The sequence below is a fragment of the Diabrotica virgifera genome, chromosome 3 (assembly GCF_917563875.1).
Source record: "Diabrotica virgifera virgifera chromosome 3, PGI_DIABVI_V3a".
NCBI lineage: Eukaryota > Metazoa > Arthropoda > Insecta > Coleoptera > Chrysomelidae > Diabrotica > Diabrotica virgifera.
The window spans coordinates 56,080,662-56,104,045 of NC_065445.1; the positions used below are offsets into that span (position 1 = coordinate 56,080,662).

Genomic DNA, 23,384 nt, shown 5'->3' on the forward strand with positions numbered 1-23,384 from the left:
AAAAAAAAAGAATGTGTGTACTTTGTACGCAGGTAAGAAGTTATACTTCTACTACATATTATGTGATTTTTAAGACAATACCAAAAATTTAAAAAAATAGAAGAATAACACGCACACAAACACATTGAAAAATGCCACAAAGAAAAAATTATTTCTGAACGATAATAATTGTTGGCAAAAATTTTAAATACGCATTTTCTGAAAAAAAAATTATATAACAAATATACTTACAATCATAAAATGCATAAAAAAATAAAAAAATAAAAACTTGCATCGGGAATCGAACCCGTGAATTTCGGGGCGCTTTGATTCGTAATCGAAGCCTAGACTCACTCGTCCAATTCCATATTATTTGTCATGTGAAAAAATAGGGTAACTGAACGGTTTACTATTTGACAGTTGTTTTGAATATAATTAAATTATGTAGTTTAAATTTTGTGGAAGAAAATATTAAAATATAACAAAACAGTAAGAAAACAATATATTAGATGAAGATTGGTAGAACTTTTGTTGGTAATCAAATTAAGTATGTAAATCAAAGAAAGCATTACATACCTACCTACTAGATAAATAAATCTACGCCAAAAAATCATAATTTAAAAATAAAAATCGGACCTAATTTGGGATTTCTCTCTAAAATCCCCATTCATGAGAAAATAAATGTATGTATTCCAACCTAATCCAAATGTATAATTACAATATGATTATAATAAAAACTACTTACCAAATTAGAATGAGTTTTCCTTGTCCAAAATAGTCCAAAAGTCCAAAAATGTAGGTATATGAAAACTATTTAAAAAGGCAGTATAACTATTAACTAACTTTGTTTCTTTTCCCACAAATTTCAAAACGCAGCAACCATAAATAATCAAACTACGTACAGCTGTGCCACAGCCGCCATATTGAATAATTTTTGACATGTCATTTGAACATCCAATCAGAACAAAGATATAATGCGCATGCGCCGGGATCATAGGTTTTAACATATAAAAATTCACCCTCATATCGCCGGTAAATAATTATAACTTCAATAATATTTTTACTTTTAAAATTTAATAAAAAATTTTGGTCTTGGTAAAAGGTATATTATTTTAAAAAGCCCTATAGGGCTACAAACATCGAACAGAACGTTTTCGCTCTAAAAAGAGCATCATCAGTGTTGCAAGAACATGGTGAGCCAACCAAAAAATACGAAGGTCAAAGCCTTTCAAAAATGGACTAATGGCTCTTTTTAGAGCGAAAACGTTCTGTTCGATGTTTGTAGCCCTATAGGGCTTTTTAAAATAATATACCTTTTACCAAGACCAAAATTTTTTATTAAATTTTACTTGTAATTAATGGTATACAGCCAGCTACAGGAAATTCTTCCTAGTGGATTTTTACTTTTGATTTTGAGCCTTGAAAATCGCCGTTTCTTGTTATTATTTTTTCAGTTTTAAATAGTTTAAAACTCGAAAACGATCAACTTTGGAATTACGAAAGACCTTTTTTGTTTCGAATGATCCGAGTAACTTAAAATAATATCTGCCGGGTCGAAAAAATTGAATTTTATAATTTGTTAATAAATGTAGTACTATAGGGAACATGACATGAGAAATAATTTCTCAAGGAATTCAAAATACTGACAACAATGTAAATACCTCCATAATATCGGGCGCATCACAAGGCCCTTACGCACTAAAACCTATAAAAAACGTGCAAGCTGTTTCCTAGATAATTCAGGCGTTCCATATTTATAAAACTAAATCTTTATAGATATTTTTGTTGACCAACAAACATAAGATAAGTGACTGCAGTCAATAAATTTTGTTATTTTGTGATCTAGAAGTAAACAAAATCGTGATATTCCGAAAAAAAAATGAAAAATGTGCTGAACATAATTAATGATTCAATGAAAAGCAATGACTGGAATTGAAAAATACAAAATATTTGGGACAGAGTTTACCGAAAATGGAGACCAGCGAACAAAAGTTAAATGGACCATTGAAATAGCATAAATCCCTTTTATAAATCTAAGCTTTAGAGATTAGCAATACTGAACAGACAGTTTTACGATTTGGGAACCATCTATAACAGCATTCAGAATGTACGGGTCTGGATAAACGTTTACCGAAATTAAATTTTGAACCTTTTCTGAAAACAGTATTGAGAGGCCACATCAGGGCCTAGATTCTGTGCACTGTAGATATCTACATGTCGCTTTCTATCGATATTTGAATATCAAAATATATGAATTTTTAGCTCTACTTGAATTATTTTCTAGTTTTGCTCTAGTTTATCAATTAGAGTATAACCTAGCAAAACTAGAAAATAATTCAATTAAAGCTAAAAATTCAAATATTTTGATATTCAAATATCGATAGAAAGCGACATGTAGATATCTACAGTGCACGGAATCTAGGCCCAGGACGTCATCAATATTAGTTAGGGAGATAGTATCATACCCTTTTTTGAAAGATCTGCGAAACTATGGCAACAGTGCATCGGTGTTTTGACACTATCTAAGATGAAGCAATATGATAATTTGAGATATGCAAATGAAATTTGGTAAGATTTAAGAGGTATTTATTGCGCATTTGTTTGACATGCAATTAAGAATTTTATATTTACTATTGGCGTGCATATGGGTAATATGACCACCTTAAGCAATAAATAAATCGTCATTTTGTAACAAAAATTTCAACATCCCGTATCTCCGAAACGAAGCATTTGCGGACATATGTAAAGCAAATTGTCATTATTTTTTATTTAGAATTACCCCTTAAAGTTTGTCGTACTTATTTAGAAACACCCTGTATTGGTGAAGAACATGGCTAGTTGCTAAAGTAGCTAACTTTTTTATTATCCAACATAAGCGAATGAATCAAAAAGCAGAATGTTAAGGAAACCTAAGGCTATAGTTTGGTTTTAATTTCAATATTTTATAAATGCTAGAATATTCCACAGGGTGTGGCGAACTTTGAGAAAAAAAAACACAATTTGATTGGTACACCCGGATACAATGGCAATTTACCTGCCTAGAAACAATATTATTACAGCGATATTGTTAAAGAATAAGGCTATAATATTAAAAAATAATTTAAATCGGATAACAGGTTTAGGAAATTCAAGACATCAAAAATGACCCATGTTTAACGTGGCGCGATAATTTCTTGGAGTAGTGTATGTATTTAGTAACTAACCTGACATAGTCAGTTTATTATTTAGTTTGACGCTTATACGCCACTTGCCACTTGCGTGAAGTTAGCAATAGATTCCAGCAACACCTACGAGTATAAGTATAAACAGCCTAAACAATTGTCTTTTGACAGTCACTTATTAGTTATTACTTCCTCCCATTCCCTATTCCCCCCCCCCTTATAGTCCAAGCTATGGGTCGATTTCAGAATATAATTCAGGAATTTTTGAAACCTATCAGGTGTTGTAAAGGACGATGTCAGGAATAACTTATACTAAAATGTAACCAAAAATTGTGTGCGGTTTTTTATTTATGACGATTTTCATTTGTTAAATTTGCAATTTTTTAAAGATTTTTAATTTTGCAGCTTAGGATATTCATTTTAGAGAAAAATTTTTAAATAGAAAATTGTAGTAAATTAAAAAACCTACAATTTGAGCTATTGCAAGTTTAATTTAGTTAATACGTTATTGCAAAACAGGCTGCGAAAGGTCCAAAATGGCCGTTTTTTGCAATTGCGTTATTTATTGTAAAAATAACTTTTATGTATTTTTTAAGGCTCTAAAATGAAGATCTTTCAACACTAAACATAAAAAAAATTTGTAGTGTCCGATTTGTGAACTTGTTGTTTAGATATTATAATTTGTTTATCCCAAGAGGTCAAATGTCCAAGGCTATAACTTTTTGAAAAAAAAAATCGTACAGAGTTAATCCAAGATCCACTCTCCTTCTAAAGACTTATATTTTCATACTCTGATGTAAATAAATGCGTATAACATTTTTCAGCCTCTTATTTCGGGTTTAAAAATAAGGGGGCAAATTTCGTTATAAACATTTAGAACTGAAGCCGCCCCTGTACATCCTATGAGTTTCTAACATGCAGATTATTGTTGCTGAAGCCAAAATAAAGATTCAAAACCAAATAAAAATATTCTACGACCAACCGAAGCCGAGATAATTGTCTTTGTTTTCTTAAATCGTAGTGACTTTATTTATAACAATTAAGAAATTATTTCACAGTCATTGACTAAAAAAAGACTGATATTATCTTAAAATAAAAATTATTTTGACCGAAAGTTACATTTAATTATTAAAAATGATTTTTAAAGTGTAGTGGAAATTTATTTTTCGTTTCGACTGTGATTTATTGTGTCGGTTGCCCTTAGCAACGGCTAGCAACTTATACTTACTTACTTTCCGTGTCCGAAACACCAACAACTTTAAAATTCTGTATTTCCAATGGTTGGCCACATAGATGGCCCTGTCATTTGCTATAATTAAGTCTTGTTCTGTGCAGGTCTCTCTCATCTCTGTGCATGATAGTAGATGCCGGCTGGTCTGATCCGCGCCACAGTCGCAGGTATCGTCCTCCTGGTATCCCCATTTTTTCAGGTTACTAGCACAACGTGAAACGCCGGTTCTTAGTCTGTTTAGCGCTTTCCAAGTCGGATACGGTAAATTGTGTCCAGCAGCCATTTCCTCCGAGGGAGGAAAATGTGTCGCGGTAGTTGACGCTTGCCATAGGTGTATTCGGCGCGTCTCTGGCGCTTCGGGGATGGATCTTGATGTTTTCAGGAAGCTTTTCCGAGATCTTAGTCTGCTTGGCTGAGTTTGGTGGTCATATAAGGGGTGTCTTCGGTCCGTCTCCTGCTTTTTCCGTTCTACCTCTGACGTGACCTTCCTCCTGATTGGTGGTGGAGCAATTCCAGCAATGGGGTATACCTCTTCGATAGGTGTCAGTTTCAGGCAACCCGATATTATACGGACCGTTTCATTTAGAGCCACGTCGACGTTCTTTGCGTGAGCAGAGTTTGCCCATACTGGTGCTCCAAACTCCGCGGCCGAAAAACATAATGCCAAGGCAGAAGTGCGGAGAGTGTGTGGTTGTGCTCCCCATTTTGTATTAGTTAGCTTGCGGATGATATTATTTCTGGCACTTACTTTCTTCTTGACATCTTGACAGTGGTATCGGTAAGACAGAGTTCTATCCAGACGGACGCCAAGGTATTTTGGCGTCTTGTTGTGTTCCAGCATCTGACCACGCCATTCCACCTCCAGCGACCTTCGGGCATGCTTGTTTCTCAGGTGGAAAGCACATACCTGGGTTTTTGTGGGATTGGGTTTCAGATGGTTTTTATCATAGTATAGAGCTAAGTCTCCCAGGGCATCTGTCAGTTTCACTTCGACTTCATTGAAGGTTCTTCCCTGAGCTGCCACCGCTGTATCATCAGCGTAAATAAATTGCCTTGTTTGTTGGTGTATGGGTTGGTCGTTGGTGTATATGTTGTATAGAATCGGCGCGAGGACACTTCCCTGTGGTAGCCCATTTTTTTGGTCCCTCCACCGACTATTCTTGGACTGGAGCGTTACGTAGAAGCGTCTATTCTGGAGGAGACATTTCACTAACCTTGTTAGTCGGAAATCCTTTGTAGTTTCGTAGAGTTTTGCGAGTAGCCGTTGATGGTTAACTGTATCATAGGCGGCAGTTAGGTCTATGAACGCTATTCCTGTTATTTCCTTCCGTTCAAAACCATCTTCAATATGTTGGGTGAGATTAAGAATTTGGCAGCAGCACTTTCCGGGCCTGAATCCTGCTTGTTCTGGAATAATTTTAGTCTCCACATATTCTGCGATCCGGTTCAGTATCATTCTTTCAAAGGCCTTGAAAAGGTGGCACAAGAGAGATACAGGTCTAAAACTCTTTGTATCCGCCGGATCCTTCCCTGGTTTTAAGAGGGCTACCACTCTAGCTTTTCTCCAGATTTTGGGGATTTGTAATGTACGGATGCAACAATTCATCATTTTTACGAGCCACTCTACGGTTTTTAGTCCCAAGTTCTTTATTTGCTCTGTTCGTATGTCGTCCAGGCCAGCCGCTTTATTATCTTTCATTTGATGGATCGCGCCTCTCATCTCCTCTAGACAAAAAGAGGTACCTAGAACATCTCTTTCTTCGTCGATATTCCGTTGAGCTCTCACCTTGTTCTTTCTTGATGTCGTCTTACCGTTCATTAGAAGATGATGAGCTATCTGATCGGGTGTGACTTCTGTCATGTTGACTGCCGGAGCAGCGGGATCGTTGCCAAGATTCCGAATCAGCTTCCAGGCACGTCTGCTGTTTTGTTTCATGTCCAGACTCGTGACCAGCTTGCACCACCTTTCCGTTCTGTTGGCGGATATCGCATGTAACATTTCCTCCCCAGCCTGTAGCAACTTATAATACATTGTATCACGGTTTTTGCTTTAAATTTTAAAGCTTGGATTGACATGAAATTTGGCAAACACATAGATAATATGTTAAAGAATAAAAATTATATTGGGCCTCTGTGTGCTTTTGTCCTAGGGGTGAGTTTCACCCCTTATAAGGGGTGAAAAAATATATGTTCAAAATAAGTTCGGAAATGGATAAAATGTCTAATTCTCAGCACTTTTCGTTCTATAGCATTTTTTCACCAAGTTAATACCTTTCGAGTTATTTTCGAGTAAATACCTTAATTTTTCAACAACAAAAAAACACGTTTTTAGGCGGTTTTTGACAAATAACTCAAAAAATAAGTGTTTTATTGAAAAAATGGTACGATTTTTTGTCAAAAAGTTATAGCCTTGGACATTTGACCTCTTGGGATAAACAAATTATAATATCTAAACAACAAGTTCATCAATCGGGCACTACAAATTGTTTTTATGTTTAGTATTGAAAAAGATCTTCATTTTAAAGCCCAGAAAATACACAAAAGTTATTTTTACAATAAATAAGGCAATTGCAAAAAACGGCCATTTTGGATCATTCGCATGCTGTTTTGCAATAACGTATTAACGAAATTAAGCTTGCCATAGCTCACATTGTAGGTTTTTTAATTTACTACAATTTTCTATTTAAAAGTTTTTCTCTAAAATTAATATCCTAAGCTGCAAAATTAAAAATCTTTGAAAATTGTAAATTTAACAAATGAAAATCGTCATAAACAAAAAACCGCACAAAATTTTTGGTTACATTTTAGTATAAGTTATTCCTGGCATCGTCCTTTACAACTCCTGATAGGTTTCAAAAATTCCTGAATTATATCACGTTTTTTCACCCACAGCTTGGGGTATTAATATTCAATAAAGTTGATTATCATTATACGTACTTTGCTTTATTTATCTAAACATGGAATCAGTTTATTATTTAGTTTTGCATTTATACGCCTACGGGTATATACAGGTCTTCTTCTTCTTGTAGTGCCTATCCGTTTCGGATGTTGGCGACCATCATGGCAATCTGTACTTTGCACACTGCTGCTCTGAAAATATTTGTAGTGGTTGTGTTGAACCACGTACGTAGATTTTTCAGCCTCGAAATCCTTCGCCTTCCTGGTCCTCGCTTTCCCTCTACTTTTCCCTGTAAGACCAGTTGCAGCAGTCCATATCTTTCACTGTTCCTCATAATGTGACCGAGGTATTCGATTTTGGCTGTTTTTATTTTGATTAACAGCTCTTTTTCTTTTTGCATTCTCAGCAAAACACCCTCATTAGTAATGTGGTCGGTATAAGATAAAGTCGATAAAGCCACATCTCAAAAGCCTTAATTTTCTTGCAGGTGGCGTCTGTGAGAGTCCACGACTCAACTCCGTACAACAGTATAGGAAAGATATAACATCGTAGTAATCTGACTTTTATGGGTATCGACAAATCATGACATTTGAACAACTTTGCCATTTTTTTTTGTATACAGGTAAGTACGCCTAAAAAATTGCCTTTTGACAGTCACTTATTACTCCCCCTCACTATCTGTCTCTCTCCCCCTCAATATTCAATAAAGTTGATTATCATTATAAGTATTTTGCTTTTTTGCCACGTATCCAAACGTGGAATCAGTGACTATTAAATCGAACAAGTCCTATTAGGTAGTAATGTCTCTATAATTTGATTTGTTGAGTACTTTTTATTTAAGGCACAATTACTGTTCAATCAACCCCGAGGAAATTACGAAGTGCTGGTAATTTAGGCCTTATCGACGTCAATCGGTGTTTTCAAGCTAGCGAATGTGAAACTGCGCAGGAAGCAGATGGTCCTTTATTTCAAATCCAGAACGGTCTCTTTGCATTTAAATTATTGGCCCGTCATGAGCATTCCCGTAGTCAGTCACAATTCCAGATGTTTGTGCGTAGACGGAAAATTAACCGAAAACAATTCACCGAAAACCTTTAACCGAAATGCAGTTTCCCGAAAGCACAATTCACCGAAATAATATGAATAAATTAGTATAAAATTAAAAATGAATAAACATTTACAATTTCGTTGCAACCCGAAACTGCAGTCGCATTATATTCCTAGTTCAATCAGAGAGAAGGTACAGCAAGTATTTCTACCGATTTCGGGGCTTCTTAGCCCCTCATCAGTAGGGATGGCAAAAACAAATTATACATCGATATATCTTATCATATGATACATCGAATGAAGATATCGATATAGAATAGATAATGAATCTTTCCATCTTTTCTGTGTTTGCTCTCATAACATGTCCAAAGTATTTTAATTGTTGGAGATGGGCTTTACTGGAGAGTCGTTGGCAAACTTTTAGCTCTCTTAAAACTGAATTATTTGTCCTATGGTCGGTCCAAGGAATTCGTAGCGTTCGTCTCCAACAGGACATTTCAGTGGCGTCATAGCTAAAATGTCAAAGAAAAAAAGTAATATTGTGTCGATGTGTGCTTTTAACCCCGGGTAAGCCACTTTGGCTGATTTTGTCTGCAGATACATGTTTGAGAAATCACTTTTATTGGATTGGATATATCACATTTCTGAAGCATTAAATAACATTCATGGTAAATCGTTGGTAATATAGGGATATTAAACTGTCCAATGTCATAGTAGGTACATTGCAACTATGGCAAATTATCCGATTTTGTCACCTTGTTTGATCTAATGTGTTTATAATATTTATAGAATGTATTCATTATTTATATTTTCATTATTATCTTATATTTATGTTTAATTACTTTGATTATTATTATATTGTAAAAATTAAACTACTGGTTTGTGACGAATAAAAAAGTTATAAGAAGAAGTCTAATAAAAACTATTTTATTTTAGTCCATTTTATTCATCATTTTGTGTTTATCCATTATTATTATTATCTTGGGTAGCAATAAGAATTATTCGCTTTAAAAGTTACAGGCTATGTTAAATATGAAGTAAATGTGGAAGATATACACTGGTTACTTATTTCATTTTGTATTTGATTGATTTTTTAATCATTTATAACATTTAAAATAACATAAGATAAACAATTAGGGATTTAAAAAATACAAAAAAATGTTCTCATTGGTAGGGTAGAGTATTAATACTCAACTATAATATAATTTTGTTAAGTGTTAGAATAAACACGTGGAATCTTTCTTCATGGGTGAGCCACTTCTTAGAGCCATTAGGCCGATACCCTCTTACGTAAGATTGCATAAAAGTATCATGTTACAAGGGATGTGAATGCGAGAAATGTGTTTTAGTTCGGTTTGGTATTTAGTCAGTAAGAATATTTTGTAGAAGAAACACATATCTTAATTTCTTTGTATATTATTGTTATAATGCGGTTGGGTTAAAATAAATAGTTTTTAATTTTATTTGTACCTTTTATTATCTTATATTTCTAATAAAAATAAACTGCACTATTTGACGGGTCGCGGATGTTTCCTTAACTGTCATCAATACGACTAACTTCACGCGTAACTTTGATACGAGAATTATAAAAAAAATATGCATTGAAATCCAGATCCCGTAATAGGGCTTTTCATCGATTGTCATTTGTTTCGAGCTTCTGTCATGTGTCACATAATATTAATATATCTACGTCATACGTCTTCGGTTTGTATCATTGGTAATACCAATAACGTACGACGTAGATATATTAATATTGTCACACATGACAGAAGCTCGAAACAAACGACTATGAATGAAAAGCCCTATTCGTAAAGCGTGATAAAGTGAGTACAAAGACATACATATTTGTTTCTTTGTAATTACAGCTTCAATTTACCGTACACTTCTCGAAGACTCTGCCGATAAGGTAGATTCGTGTTGGAGAAAAGTCGCGCGCCCCTATATGACGTCAGTAAAAACTGCAGCTATCTTCGCGTCTATTTATTTTTTACGTTGACCGTGAATGAGTTCGAATCCCTACCAGTGAGAACACTTTTTTGTATTTTTTAAATCTTGAATTGTTTATTTTATCTTATTTTAAATGTTATAAATGATTAAAAAATAAATCTAATAAAAAATGAAATAAGTAACCAGTGTATATCTTCCACATTTACTTCATATTTAACATAGCCTGTAACTTTTAAAGCGAATACTTCTAATTGCTACCCAAGATAATAATAATAATGAATAAACGCAAAATGATGATGAATAAAATGAACTAAAATAAAATAGTTTTTATTAGACCTTCTTATAACTTTTTTTATTCGTCACAAACCAGTAGTTTAATTTTTACAATATAATAATAATCAAAGTAATTAAACATAAATATAAGATAATAATGAAAATGTAAATAATGAATACATTCTATAAATATTATAAACACATTAGATCAAACAAGGTGACAAAATCGGATAATTTGCAATAGTTGCAATGTACCTACTATGACATTGGACAGTTTAATATCCCTATATTACCAATAATAGTCTGGGCTTATTATCGGAGAATAGGCTATTTTCGGGAAAAGTTATTTACCAGCAATGTTATTGCTGGAATCGAATCTTATGATTGTATATATTAATAATATAGGTGTGCAAAGTCCGCAGATAGTGTGCTATTTTTTTTATAAACAAAATGGCGCCCGAAAATCGTGTTTTTTTCAATTTTTGCTCTATAACTCCAAAGATTTTAACTTTACACCAAAAACCCTCAAATAAAAATTCACCGCAATTAAATTCTGCATAGAGACGTGTTTTTTCCGATTTACTTCGATGAAAACTTTCCCCGGAAAAAGCGGGTTTTTCCAACAAAATCTTTAATTTTCAACTAAACTTTTAGATAAGTAATTGTTAATCAATAATTAAACAGCTTGGTAATGTAAAAGCCCTTTTCGTATAGATTATAATTCCAGAAGACGATCGAAATTGAGCGAACAGTTTAGCAACAATTGAATTGTTAATTAAAAATTTACGGTCGCTATAATAACGACAGTAATTATGATGCATAAGAATAACTATGATTTTTTCATAAAAAGGCACTATACCTATCTAATGTACTTTACAGAATTGAAATGCATAAAGCAATTTCCTTCATTCTTTTTTTGTTCACAATTAAGAGTTTCACAATTAAGAGTAGAGCCACCGAACTAACGCATTATTAAATGTCAAACTTGCTTTTGTTTTGTTATAATAAATTAATTTATTTATTATAACACAAAATTTTAATTTGTTTAAATAAAAATTGTTTAAATAATTATGTTTTTAACTTTAAAAGGTACACTTGTAGTAAGTTTATCTAAAAAAATGCCTACAAGTGGAAAAAATATGTAGTTTTCTGTTCTTATAAATAAATTAATCTATTATAACAAAACAAAAGCAAGTTTGACATTTAATAATGCGTTAGTTCGATGGCCCTAGTCGAGTTATTAGGGAACAAAAAAAGAATGAAGGAAATTGCTCCATGGGAAGCCGAGAAAATGCATTTTTTTAACGTATATCGATTTTGAACTTTGAGGGTTACATTTTCGCCAACCTAATTTTTGATTGGAATTTTGCTATTTTTGGCAATTTTCACACGTATTATCGATAGTTTTTATCATAATAATATATGTTATGAGTATTTTAAAGATATGAAAATTGGTGTGGAGAAAAAGGACAAAAATAAAAACCTGGTGGTATCCACCACCAGGGTAAAAGTGCAAGTTGGCACCAAATCAGTTTTGTTTCTTGAGGTATGCTCTAACTAGTCACCAATTTTCATGCAAATCGATGGAGGTTTAACAAAATAGGAGGTGAAAACCATTAATGACTGCACTAACTTTCCCCTTTCATCCCTTATTCCTACTTCCTGTATCCACTGAAGTGTCAGCCTGAAAGGGGTCATAATTGTCAATATACAATGGACACATTTCACAGGAAAAACTCCATATTTAGCTCTCCGTCTATAAGGTTTCGGCTCAAACCCTTCTAAATCCGCTTCAAAATATCACTGAAATGTTAACATGAAATCAAACCCTACGATGTCCAGAGTTTTATGAACAATAATACTTCTTTTTATTGTATGTATATTGTGTTTTCCTATCAAAATGGTTTAATACCTACTTTTAGTGCATTAATTGCGCCTAAAAGCAGTTGAAAATGAGCAGTATTATGTGGGCTTCGAATCCAAATCTGGTAAATCCAAACTAAAAGTACAAATTTCTGAAGATGGAAGGGAAATGCAGGAAGCAGAAAAATGATTCTATACCAAAATAGTGTGTTATTTCATTTTATGACATTTATTGATGCCACTTTGATTAAGAAATGCCGGATACTTTTTGAAAAATTTACATTTTTAATGTTTTTTTAGTCTCCTGAAAAATTTGAAAAAATGGATCCAGGTTTTGATTTTACAAAGCCTCAATATTATTAATTTCTAGTAATTATTGTCGAAAGGTATAAATAAATAGTTATTTTCACAATAAAGTATATTCTGCACAATAAAGTGCAGAAAGTCATACTTTTCCGCACGCGACTGCAGTTTGCCGAACGACGCGAAGCGGGAGTTCGACAAGCAGTCGAGTGCGGAAAAGAGACTTTCTGCAAGCGTTAGGAACAATATTTTTTCTACGAGTCTTTAAAAATGACCAAATCTTAATCAATTAATTTAATTCATATGAAAATACACACACAAATTAATTCTTTGACAAGGTTGTCAAAACCAAAGTTTCAGCATAATTGGTTAGCATGACGACGATCTTGGTTTCCATGACGACGATTCAAAACCACTGTTATTGTCTACTGATTTGACTTTCGAATATTATGTCAAATTTTTTTTATTTCATCGAATTCTCGCGTTAATTTCATAAAAACATGAACACAATAAGATATATTTGAAATAAATTATTAAATAATATCTAAATATTAGTTTATTGCATGTATTATAATTACTTTAAGGCCATATTAACATATCTAAATTAACACGCGTGCGGAAAAGTAAAACGCATGCGGAAAAGTAAAACGCGTGCGGAAAAGTAAAACGCGTGCGGAAAAGTAACACGCCTGCGGAAAAGTAAAACTTTCTGAACTAAAATGCGTGCGCGAAAGTAGACATTTTTGCACGCTCGTAGAAAAAAATGTAAACAACATTCTTGGTACAGTATTTTTAATACCTAACCTAAATAAGCATTGGGTTATTGGGTAATAAGTAATAAGAATAACATATTGGTATTACCTATACTACTTAACAGTGGCGGTTGGTATATAAGTGCTGCGGAGCTGCAGAACCACCAAAATAATCCAAACAAAATTACTTTGAAAATTAAATAAAAAATATCACTACCTATAAAATCTAAATTCATTTAGATGGTTTTCGTGCATGGCCGCCTTTATTTTAATCTGTCGTCCGTCGCATCTCATGGCGATAGTAAGTCCCACTTATTTGACCGGACCGGTGCTACTCCGAACTGTGAACTGTTAAAGATATCCCCGATAACACCCGCTCAACCCTCGCCTACACTTTTCAGGCGACGACTGAAAGCAATATTTGAGCTGCATTTGTCGCAGTTCGAACTAGTGTGTAGAAACCTACGTTTATTGTAATTTTAAATAATCGGTGATCGCGACGCGACGACTGTTAAAATAAGTTGTCCTGCACGTAATTCGGTATTTATATTAAGTATATGAGAATAAAAGTGCTGTTCAGGATGGATGTTATTTATAATTTGATTAATGTTAAGAGATTCTTTAAATATTCTTATGACGAAAAACTAGAATTAAAATGCAAAGGACGTCCTTTGCCGGATATTAAAATCGAAAAAGAAGGATCAAGCCGAGGGAAAAATTACAAACGACAATTTAATTGCGATATGTATACGAGAAATAGTTGGATATGTGGCTGCAACAGAAAAAACGCTCTTTTCTGTTTTCCTTGTGTACTCTTTGGAGGTGATATGTCATGGACGCAAGTTGGTGTAACAGACTAAGTACATTTAAGTGATAAAATAAAAAAGCACGAAACTTCTAAGCATCATTTGCACAATCAAATGGAATATGCTTTATTAGGCTCCGTGAATATTAAAGAACAGTTAGATTCTGCATACTGGATAAATATTCAAAAATTCAATGAAGCTGTAACAAAAAATAGGTATGTTCTCTCAAAAATTATAGACTGCATAAAATTTTGTAGTGTTTTCGAATTGGCGCTTCGGGGACACGACGAGACACAAACATCCGACAATCCTGGAATTTTTCGCGGCCTCATAAATTTTACTGCTGAATTGGATAGAACTTTAGCACAACACTTGGAAGAATCGACGGTTTTTAAGGGCATTTCTAAAAAAATTCAAAATGATATTTTGGACTGCATGTTGGAATTATGCCAGGATAAAATTTTGGAGGAAATTCGGGAATCTCCATATCTAGCTGTCATGGCCGACGAGACTACAGACATTTCAGCAAAATCACAAATGGTTGTAGTATTTAGATATTGTCGAAATGGAGCACCGGTAGAACGATTTTGGACATATTTGGTACCTTCAAAATTAAATGCAGATACTTTAAGCAAAAATATTTTCAGTGTTTTGGATCCTATCCTGGAAAACTCAAATAATAAACTAATTGCTCAGAGTTATGATGGGGCAGCGGTCATGTGTGGACAGCACGCAGGAGTTCAAGCCAGAATCAAAGAAAAATATCCATTTGCTCATTTTGTACACTGTTACGCGCATCAATTAAATTTAATAATGTCTAAGGCTTGTTCCGAAAACTCTCAAGTTAGACTTTTTTTTGGAAATTTAAATGAAATCCCTACCTTTTTTAAAAATTCGCCACAACGAGTGGCAGTTTTAGATAAAATCGTCCAAAAGAAAATTCCTCATGGCGCTCCAACTCGCTGGAACTTCAATATTCGAACTGTTAATGTTGTGTTTGAACATCGATCTTCTTTTATCGAATGTATGGAAGAAATAGAAGAATCGTTTGATAAGGCAGCTGTCTGTAGTTCAGCGTCTTCCATTCGAAGAATACTAGTGGATCAAAATTTTGTTTTTTGGTTAACATTTTTCCATCGCATAATGCCACAAGTAGACGTTTTGTATAATGCCCTTCAAAAGACTAAAACGGATCCTTTGGAAATCAATAAAAAGGTGACAGATTTCGAAAGATACATGAATTCAGTTAGAAATTCAATAGATGATACCATTGACCAAGGTTCTAGTTTATGCGTTGAACCATTACCAACTAAAAGGTTACGGAAGGATAACAGTCCAGTAGATCATCGGAGAGCATCTATCGAAGTTTGTGATATAATCATAAATTGTGCAAATGATAGATTTGCTTTTAAAAATCACCTACTTGCAACTTCATTGCTTTCCAAATCCATTCATATCCAAATTTAGATAGGGAGCGCTTGAAGACTGAATTATCTGTTATTTATTTTAGAAGAGACTGTAGAGACATTAATGGGGCAATACCTTTTTTAAAATTTTTAATTGAAAATAATTTAACAGATCCTTTTCAAGAAACTGTAAAACTGCTTCAAATTCTAATTACAGTGCCCATGAGTACGGCAGAAGCTGAAAGGTGCTTTTCGAGTTTAAAACGGATTAAAACATTCTTGAGAAATTCCATGACTGAAGACCGACTTGTACTTGTAGCATTAACCATGTTGTCAGTAGAAAAAACACTTATAAAAGAAATACCAAACTTTAATGAAAAAGTTATAGACAAGTTTGCTTTAAAAAAAAATCGACGAATCGAGCTTATTTATAAAAAAAAAATAATATATTTGGCTCTGTGTGTAGTTAGTTCGTAAGACCCTATAATGCAATTATTGTTGTGGCGATTTTGTTTGTAGTGTTTTTTCGTTTGCATTCCTTAGTTTCGCGTATTTATCGATAAAATTCTACTAAAAACATAAACTATAAAACAATTACTAGTGTGCCATAATGTACCATTGCTATTTTTGATATAATTGGATTTATCTTCAATTTGAAAAGAAGAAAATCGGTAAGTTCTTTATTATTTTTTAATAGATATATAATGAATAAATATAAATATATGGTGTAAAATATCAAACTAAAAGCCTCGTTGTAAAATACAACGATTAAAAGATATTGAATTAAAAAAAACCAAAAAATACTGCAGAACTACCAAATTTTTGAGTCACCAGCCGCCACTGCTACTTAATATTTTCTTTATTTACGTTTGGTAGTTTTCGGCTTTTCACCATTACTATTATAATAATTAGATAAGGTAATTTTAATTTAATAAGGTAATTTTAATCGTCTTAGCTGGACAAAAATCGAAATTCATGATTTGCTCAAAGCGGTACGTTTATGTTTTTGAAGAAAACCATAAGCTATCTGGATTTTGAAGAATTTTTATAATACATAATACAAAAAGCAAAAGGTATGTTAATAAAAAGTCTGCCTTAACAAGCGGAAACATGGATAAAGAAATAAAATTATGTGCTGTAGACATACCTCTTTCAACTGAGTATTTCCGTATAGGATCAGGGAATAATCATGGATTAAACTTCTTCCTTGAATCTGGTTCAAGTTTGGAAACAGCTGACCAATAGAATTCAAATGTGTTACATTAAACATAAACAAAGAACCGGATATCACTCTTAATTTAGGAAACACATAATTTTCATAATCCTTTTCACTGAAATAACCGTAGTAATCATCATTTTCAAATAACACAATCTGCAGAGACCCCCAGATTTCTGTACAATTTTCCAAAACTTTCAAGCGTTTAGGGTCATTCCGAATGTCCATGCTTTCGCATACTTCACAATCCACAAAAACAAACCGTACGATAAATGTAAATATCACGATACGAAACATAGTAAACGGTACCGCGAGATTTGAAACTGTCTCATACTCAACGTTCAACGTTCGGCGGGAAACTGAATCCGAAATCCGAATCTGTTATGTCAACAATCAACTTTTTGGATACCGGACGGAGGCCCTGCAGCGTCGGCCTCCGAAAACAACGAAACTGTCTAGTTGGCTAAGGTGATAACACGGAACTAACGCACATTTCTTTGCAACGTTGCCAATTTCCTTCGGGTAACACATTGTACAAGAAATTTATTTAAAAATAATAAAATGATGGTGAAAAATTGCAACAACAAGGACAAATGTTTCTTTAAACATTTTATGGAAGTATGTATACATTATACAGGGTTCGGCATAAGTCAGGAAACAAAGCAATAAGAAAAAAATGCAGCTTAAAAATCATCATCATCATCAACTAGCCTATATTTGTCCACTGCTGAACGTAGGCCTCCCGTAAAAATTTCCACCTATTTCTATCTTGAGCTTCTTGCATCCAATTTGTGGTGATGCGCTTGATATCATCCGTCCATCTAGTCGGTGGTCGTCCTCTGCTTCGATATGCCTCCTGCCTTGGTCGCCATTCCAGAATCTTTTTGGTCCATCTGTCATCCGTCAGTCTGGCAACATGTCCTGCCCAAGCCCATTTAGCCATGGCTATTCTTTCAACTGCCTCCGTGACTCCTGTTCTTCTTCTTATTTCTAGGTTTGGTACTTTATCTCTGATGGTAATACCTAACATTGATCTTTCCATAGCGCGTTGTGTAACTCTTATTTTATTTATTGTTCTTTTTGTCAGAGTTAGTGTTTCTGCACCATATATGTAAAACCGGCAAAACACACTGGTCAAAAACCTTTCTTTTTAAACAAACTGGAATATTAGACTTGAAAATGTTATTTAATCTACCGAAGGCAGCCCATGTGAGACCTATCCTTCTTTGTATTTCAGTTGTCTGTAAGCTAGATATTTGTAAGCTATTACTTGGTCGATGCTATGACTCTCAACCTGAATTTTATCGCTGACTACAAGGTTGGTCATAAATTTTGTCTTTGAGGTGTTAATTTTAAGACCAATTGTTTTTGACACTTTATAGAGCGTGTGCAGCATTTTTGTAGCTTTATCAACTCTATCAGATATTAAAACGATGTCATCGGCAAATCTTAGGTGGTTCAGATCCTCCCCGTTTATATTGATTCCCATATTATCCTCTCCTTCCATTTGCTTGAACATATATTCAAGAACAGCTGTAAACAATTTCGGGGAGATAGTATCACCCTGTCTAATTCCACGTTCTATTCTAAATTTCTTGGTATCTTCATGAAGTCGAACACAAGCTGTACCAGTTTCGTAGATACTTTTAATCAAGGCGATGTATCGGTAGTCAATGCGGCAGTCCGCCAATGCTCGAAGCATTTTATGATGATCTATAGTATCGAACGCCTTTTCATAATCCACGAATATAAGAAAGATAGGCTTGTTATACTCTGTGCACTTTTCTATTAGCGTTTTTATAACTTGTAGATGATCGTTTGTTCCGTATCTGGAGCGGAACCCAGCCTGTTCACAAGGTTGGTAACTATCCAGTTTGTTCACAAGCCGTTTTGTTATTATCTTCATGAATATTTTGTATGTATGGGAGAGCAAACTAATAGGTCTGTAGTTCTTCAGATCTGAAATGTCACCTTTTTTATGCATTATGGTTATTATTGCATTATGCCACTGAGAGGGGGTTACGACTCTTGTCAAACAAACATTGAACATCTTTTTCAACATATTTATTAACGTTTCTCCTCCTTCTTTGATGTGTTCAATGACTATCCCATCTTCTCCAGGTGATTTATTGTTTTTCATCTCCGAGAGAGCTGATTTTATTTCCTCTGTTGTAATATCTGGGATGTCTTCTGAGCCCACATTTTGAACTTTTGGTATTTGACTTTGATCAGGATCTGGAAGTTCTTCTCGCTTATACAATTCTGAGTAAAAATCTTGAGCAATTTTTAAAATATCTTCCTTATTTGTCCTTTTCTCCTTTCTCCTTTTTTATTTACAAGTTTACAAATATTTTTCGATCCTTCAGTCATTTGTCGGCGCAGTACCTTTAAACTCTTATTTTTATCAATGGCTTGAGTTATGTGTTCAGTGTTGTAATTTCTGACATCTTTTCGAATGGATTTTGTGATATCTTTGTTTAACTGTCTAAGTGCTGCAAAATTATCTGTGTATTTGTTTTTCAATTCTCTTCTTTTGTTTATAAGGTCTTTAGTAGCTTGAGTAAGTTTATCTATCTTGTTTTTTCTTTTTTTCTTATATTTGCTATGAGCGTTTCGAATCGCACTGTTTATTCGCATGTTTGTCACCGCAGCTTAAAAATGAATTTATTCAAATAAATTACAAAAGGGATTCGAAAAAAAGTAACTGAAGTGTTCCAATTGATGCTCAGCTTGAGCAATTCGGCCGGTCATCCTTTGAATGCGTTTTCGTCCGAATTGCCTTCGTCAGAAATCGGGCGAAGAAGTGCGAATCAGCCCGTTTCATTGAAACCGATTACCTATCGTACACTGCGTCCGAACTGCTTCGTACGAATTCGGACGAAAACATGCGATGTGCGATCCTGCGATCTATCTGAAACAAATGGGATAGTTCGCAGTTGTTATGACGAATTGATAGTCGATTTGTAACAGACCGAGATGGATGTTGAAAAATTAATTACTTTAATTTATGAAAAATAGCCTCTATGGGATATGACCGACAAATCATATCACATGAAAGACATAAATAGAAAATTGTGGCAAGAAGTGGCACTTGAAATGAATACTACGGGTAAGTTAAATCAAATTTATGTCTCAGGTACGATATATTTGCAAACAAACAAAATATTTGTCTTTGTTTTTTATAATGTAGCAAAGGCATGTAAGGCCCAGTGAAATCAGAAATGTATTTGAATATTTTATTGATTTAAAATTATGCATTATACAATTCTTGAGATGAAAAAAAATTTTAAATTTATCTCTGATATCATAAGCTGAACTGGTACCTTTGTTTTCACCCAAGGTTCCAAATCTTCCCGTTCTTGAATGTGTTTGATCAGGAATTTGCTCAAATGTACAAGCTACAAGTACAAGCAATGTATTTGCTGCTCTCCTTCTCTATCAATTATAATGTTATGCAACAGGCATATGCATTTAATAAGTTTATCGGCAGATTCGGGATTTACTTCAATTGATTTTTGTAATAATCTCCATTGGCTACTCATAATTCCGAATGAACATTCAACAACTTGTCTTGCTCGAGACAAACGCTCATTAGAAATTATTTTTGAAGGTCCTAATTTTGATACTGGAAAAGGTCTCATTAAATAGGTTTTGAGTGGATAAGCTTCATCTCCCAAAAGAACATGAGGTACTGTAATATTTGTTCCCGGCAGTGGACAATGTCTTGTAACACCTAATCCTCCGTTTTCAAGCTTTTGGCAAAGATTTGAATGCGAAAAAATACCACCGTCACTTTCTTTACCGTATGCTCCCACATCAATTGCTATAAATTTGTAGTTTGGTCCAGCAACAGCTTGTAAAACAATTGAGAAGTATTGTTTGTAGTTCCGATACATGCTTCCGGACTGCTTTGGATTCTGTATGCGTATGTGTTTCCCATCTATGCATCCAACACAGTTTGGAAATTTCCAATTATTCCAAAATTCTTTAGATATAGACTCCATGTCTTAATTTTTCGGAAATGGCATATGTACAGTACCCAACTTGTCCCAAATAGCATCACACGTTTCATAATTAATTCTACCCACCGTGACGTCTGATATTCGAAACGAATACCCCAATGTCCTGAACGAGGAGCCCGTTGCCAAATACCTAAAAAAAACGTGATTAATTGTAACGATTTTTTTTTTGTTTCAGTTGATGGAGTAAAAAATAAATGGAGGGGGCTGCGAGACACATACCGAAAGGAATTCAACAAGTCGAAAAAACAGAAATCTGGAGATGGTGCAGAATCGGTAGTTACCTCCAAATGGCCATATTACAAAATACTGTTGTTTTTATCTAAAACTGTTGAGCGACGTAAACTGCATGGCAATATATCTCCGCAAGAGGAAAACAATAACAACTCTTCTTCCGAGTCAGAATCGACATTGGAAGCTGCAGACAATGCTTACTCTCAATCAACCATTTAGGAGTCATCACAACAAATTGTAAATATAAATATACACCAGCCATCCACATCAGGTAATAAGTTTACAAGTACATTCAGAACACCTAGTAGAACAACTTTGCAAAGTAAGAAAAACACAAGCAATCGTCTGAAATATGCTAAGAATTCTGAGACAAATTCAGTGGACGACAAGTTCCTCGAAATAGAAAGAGCCAAATTGGAAATATTGTCCCAACATAAAAATAGAGAAGACAGTGACAGTGAACGCCAATTCCTACTGAGTCTCCTACCCTTTTTAAAGGCTGTACCTCAAAATCGACAATTGCTGTTGAGAAGTAAGTTGCAGCAAGTATTTCTTGAAGAAGAACAATTATCTACAAGAGACGTGGCCGGAGCAGCATATCGTTCCAATGAAACAATTACACCAACACCGTTGCCTTCTCCAATGTCTTACACGGACACCGATTCCTCCAGAGCGGCATTCTATTGTAATGACTTAGTATCAACACCACATCATTCTTCATCTTTGCAAAATACAGAATCTTCAGGGGTCTCACAATATTCAAATGAAAGAAGAGAAGATGTTTCCTGTCAACAGCCGTTGTCCATTCAGAAGTATATTTCTCATTTCAGCGCATAAAACAATGTATTTCTTTTCTTTGTATTTTTAAATAATAAAATTGAAAATGTTGGAACTATTGTATTTATAACTTACTTTAGAGTCACAATCAATCGTTCTGGTGAAATGGTCTCACTGAAATTCGAAATTTTTTGTATTGGTTCTCTTATGGCATCTAAAATATAGTTAAATGTATCCTGATTCATGCAATAGTATTCTTTTCGTTTTGCTAATATGTCATTAACCCAACACTTTTTTCTTTTTAATTTTAATCGCCGTCTAAGAAGATAACTATTTTCCAAAAGAAAATGATCCATATTATTGATAATTATTATAGTATGCTTATTTAATAAATCACTACATACGGCTGACTTCGTACAATGCGAAAACTTGTCTAGTGGACGATACCACATATGCGAAATCTGACGACATTATTCCTCCAATTTTTGACGAAAATAATTCGGACGAAAACGCATCCAAAGGACGACCGGCCTAAGCGTATCTACCAAGAGGTGGGAGTAATGGAACGACACAAACACAGAGGCAGAGGCCATCATAAATATGCTAGAGAGAGAAAGCTAAGCGCCGGTAGAATTAGATAGATAGACCACCGACCCGAAATGCTCCGCGTTACGCTATAGGGCTTTTCATTCAGTCATTTGTTTCGAGCTTCTGTCATATGTCGTACAATCCGTGTATATTAATATTATACACAGATTATACAACATATGACAGAAGCTCGAAACAAATTACAATCGATGAAAAGCCCTATTTTGCGGAACTGGCCTAATTTACTTGGTATTATATCTATGTAGGTAGGCCCTGCGAAGCACGTCAAGCTGTCCGCGAAGATTTTCAAATTATTCTTGAATTGCAGTTCGGAGGTCGCGAAGGGTGGGTAGTTCTCTTGCAAAAACGCGGTTCTTGGGAAGGCCCCACCGGAAGAAATCAAAGGTGTCAGGTCACATGATCGTGCGGGCCACTCGACGATTCCTCATCTGCATATTCATTCTCCAGAATGAACATTAAGGTACTCCCGCACACATGCCTCGTCGTAGCCCAACGCTCGCGTGCCATCATGACACCAACACAACTGTGTGAAGCATGAACATGCTTCGTTTTAATCTTTTTCGACTTGTTTTTTAGATTTTTATAATTTGTATAAAATTTTTTTTATATTAATAAATGTAGCAATAACTCCGGGATTATGGCATTTAGGTATAGGGAATATAACATGAAAAATAATCAATATTTCTTAAGGACTTCAAAAGGTAAAAAATATATGTAGGGTAATGGATCCAAATATGAGACCCTTTTTTTAAAACTCTTGGTAATCATAAAGTTTATGGATTCAAGAAGTCTTAAATTAGATGCATGTCAGATAATTATGCCATTACATTGCAACAGGTTCAAGATTAATTCTAAATCAATA

At 34.2% G+C, this 23,384-nt stretch overlaps 2 protein-coding genes across 2 annotated transcripts in view; both read right to left on the reverse strand.

Annotated features, from left to right (window-relative positions):
* The window catches only part of LOC114330346 (insulin-like growth factor 1 receptor), a 50,809-nt gene extending 33,474 nt beyond the window's left edge, over nucleotides 1–17,335 (reverse strand). The window contains exon 1 of the mRNA XM_028279670.2: nucleotides 16,815–17,335. Within this exon, the coding sequence (XP_028135471.2) occupies nucleotides 16,815–17,180 (366 nt within the window). The 5' untranslated portion in view covers nucleotides 17,181–17,335. The remainder of the gene's footprint in view (nucleotides 1–16,814) is intronic.
* A 2,946-nt stretch (nucleotides 17,336–20,281) lies between these two features.
* Nucleotides 20,282–20,887, reverse strand: LOC126882484 (uncharacterized). Its single transcript, XM_050647450.1, has one exon. It carries the CDS (start codon nucleotides 20,885–20,887, stop codon nucleotides 20,282–20,284), a length of 606 nt encoding a protein of 201 aa, XP_050503407.1.
* Nucleotides 20,888–23,384: the final 2,497 nt, after the last annotated feature.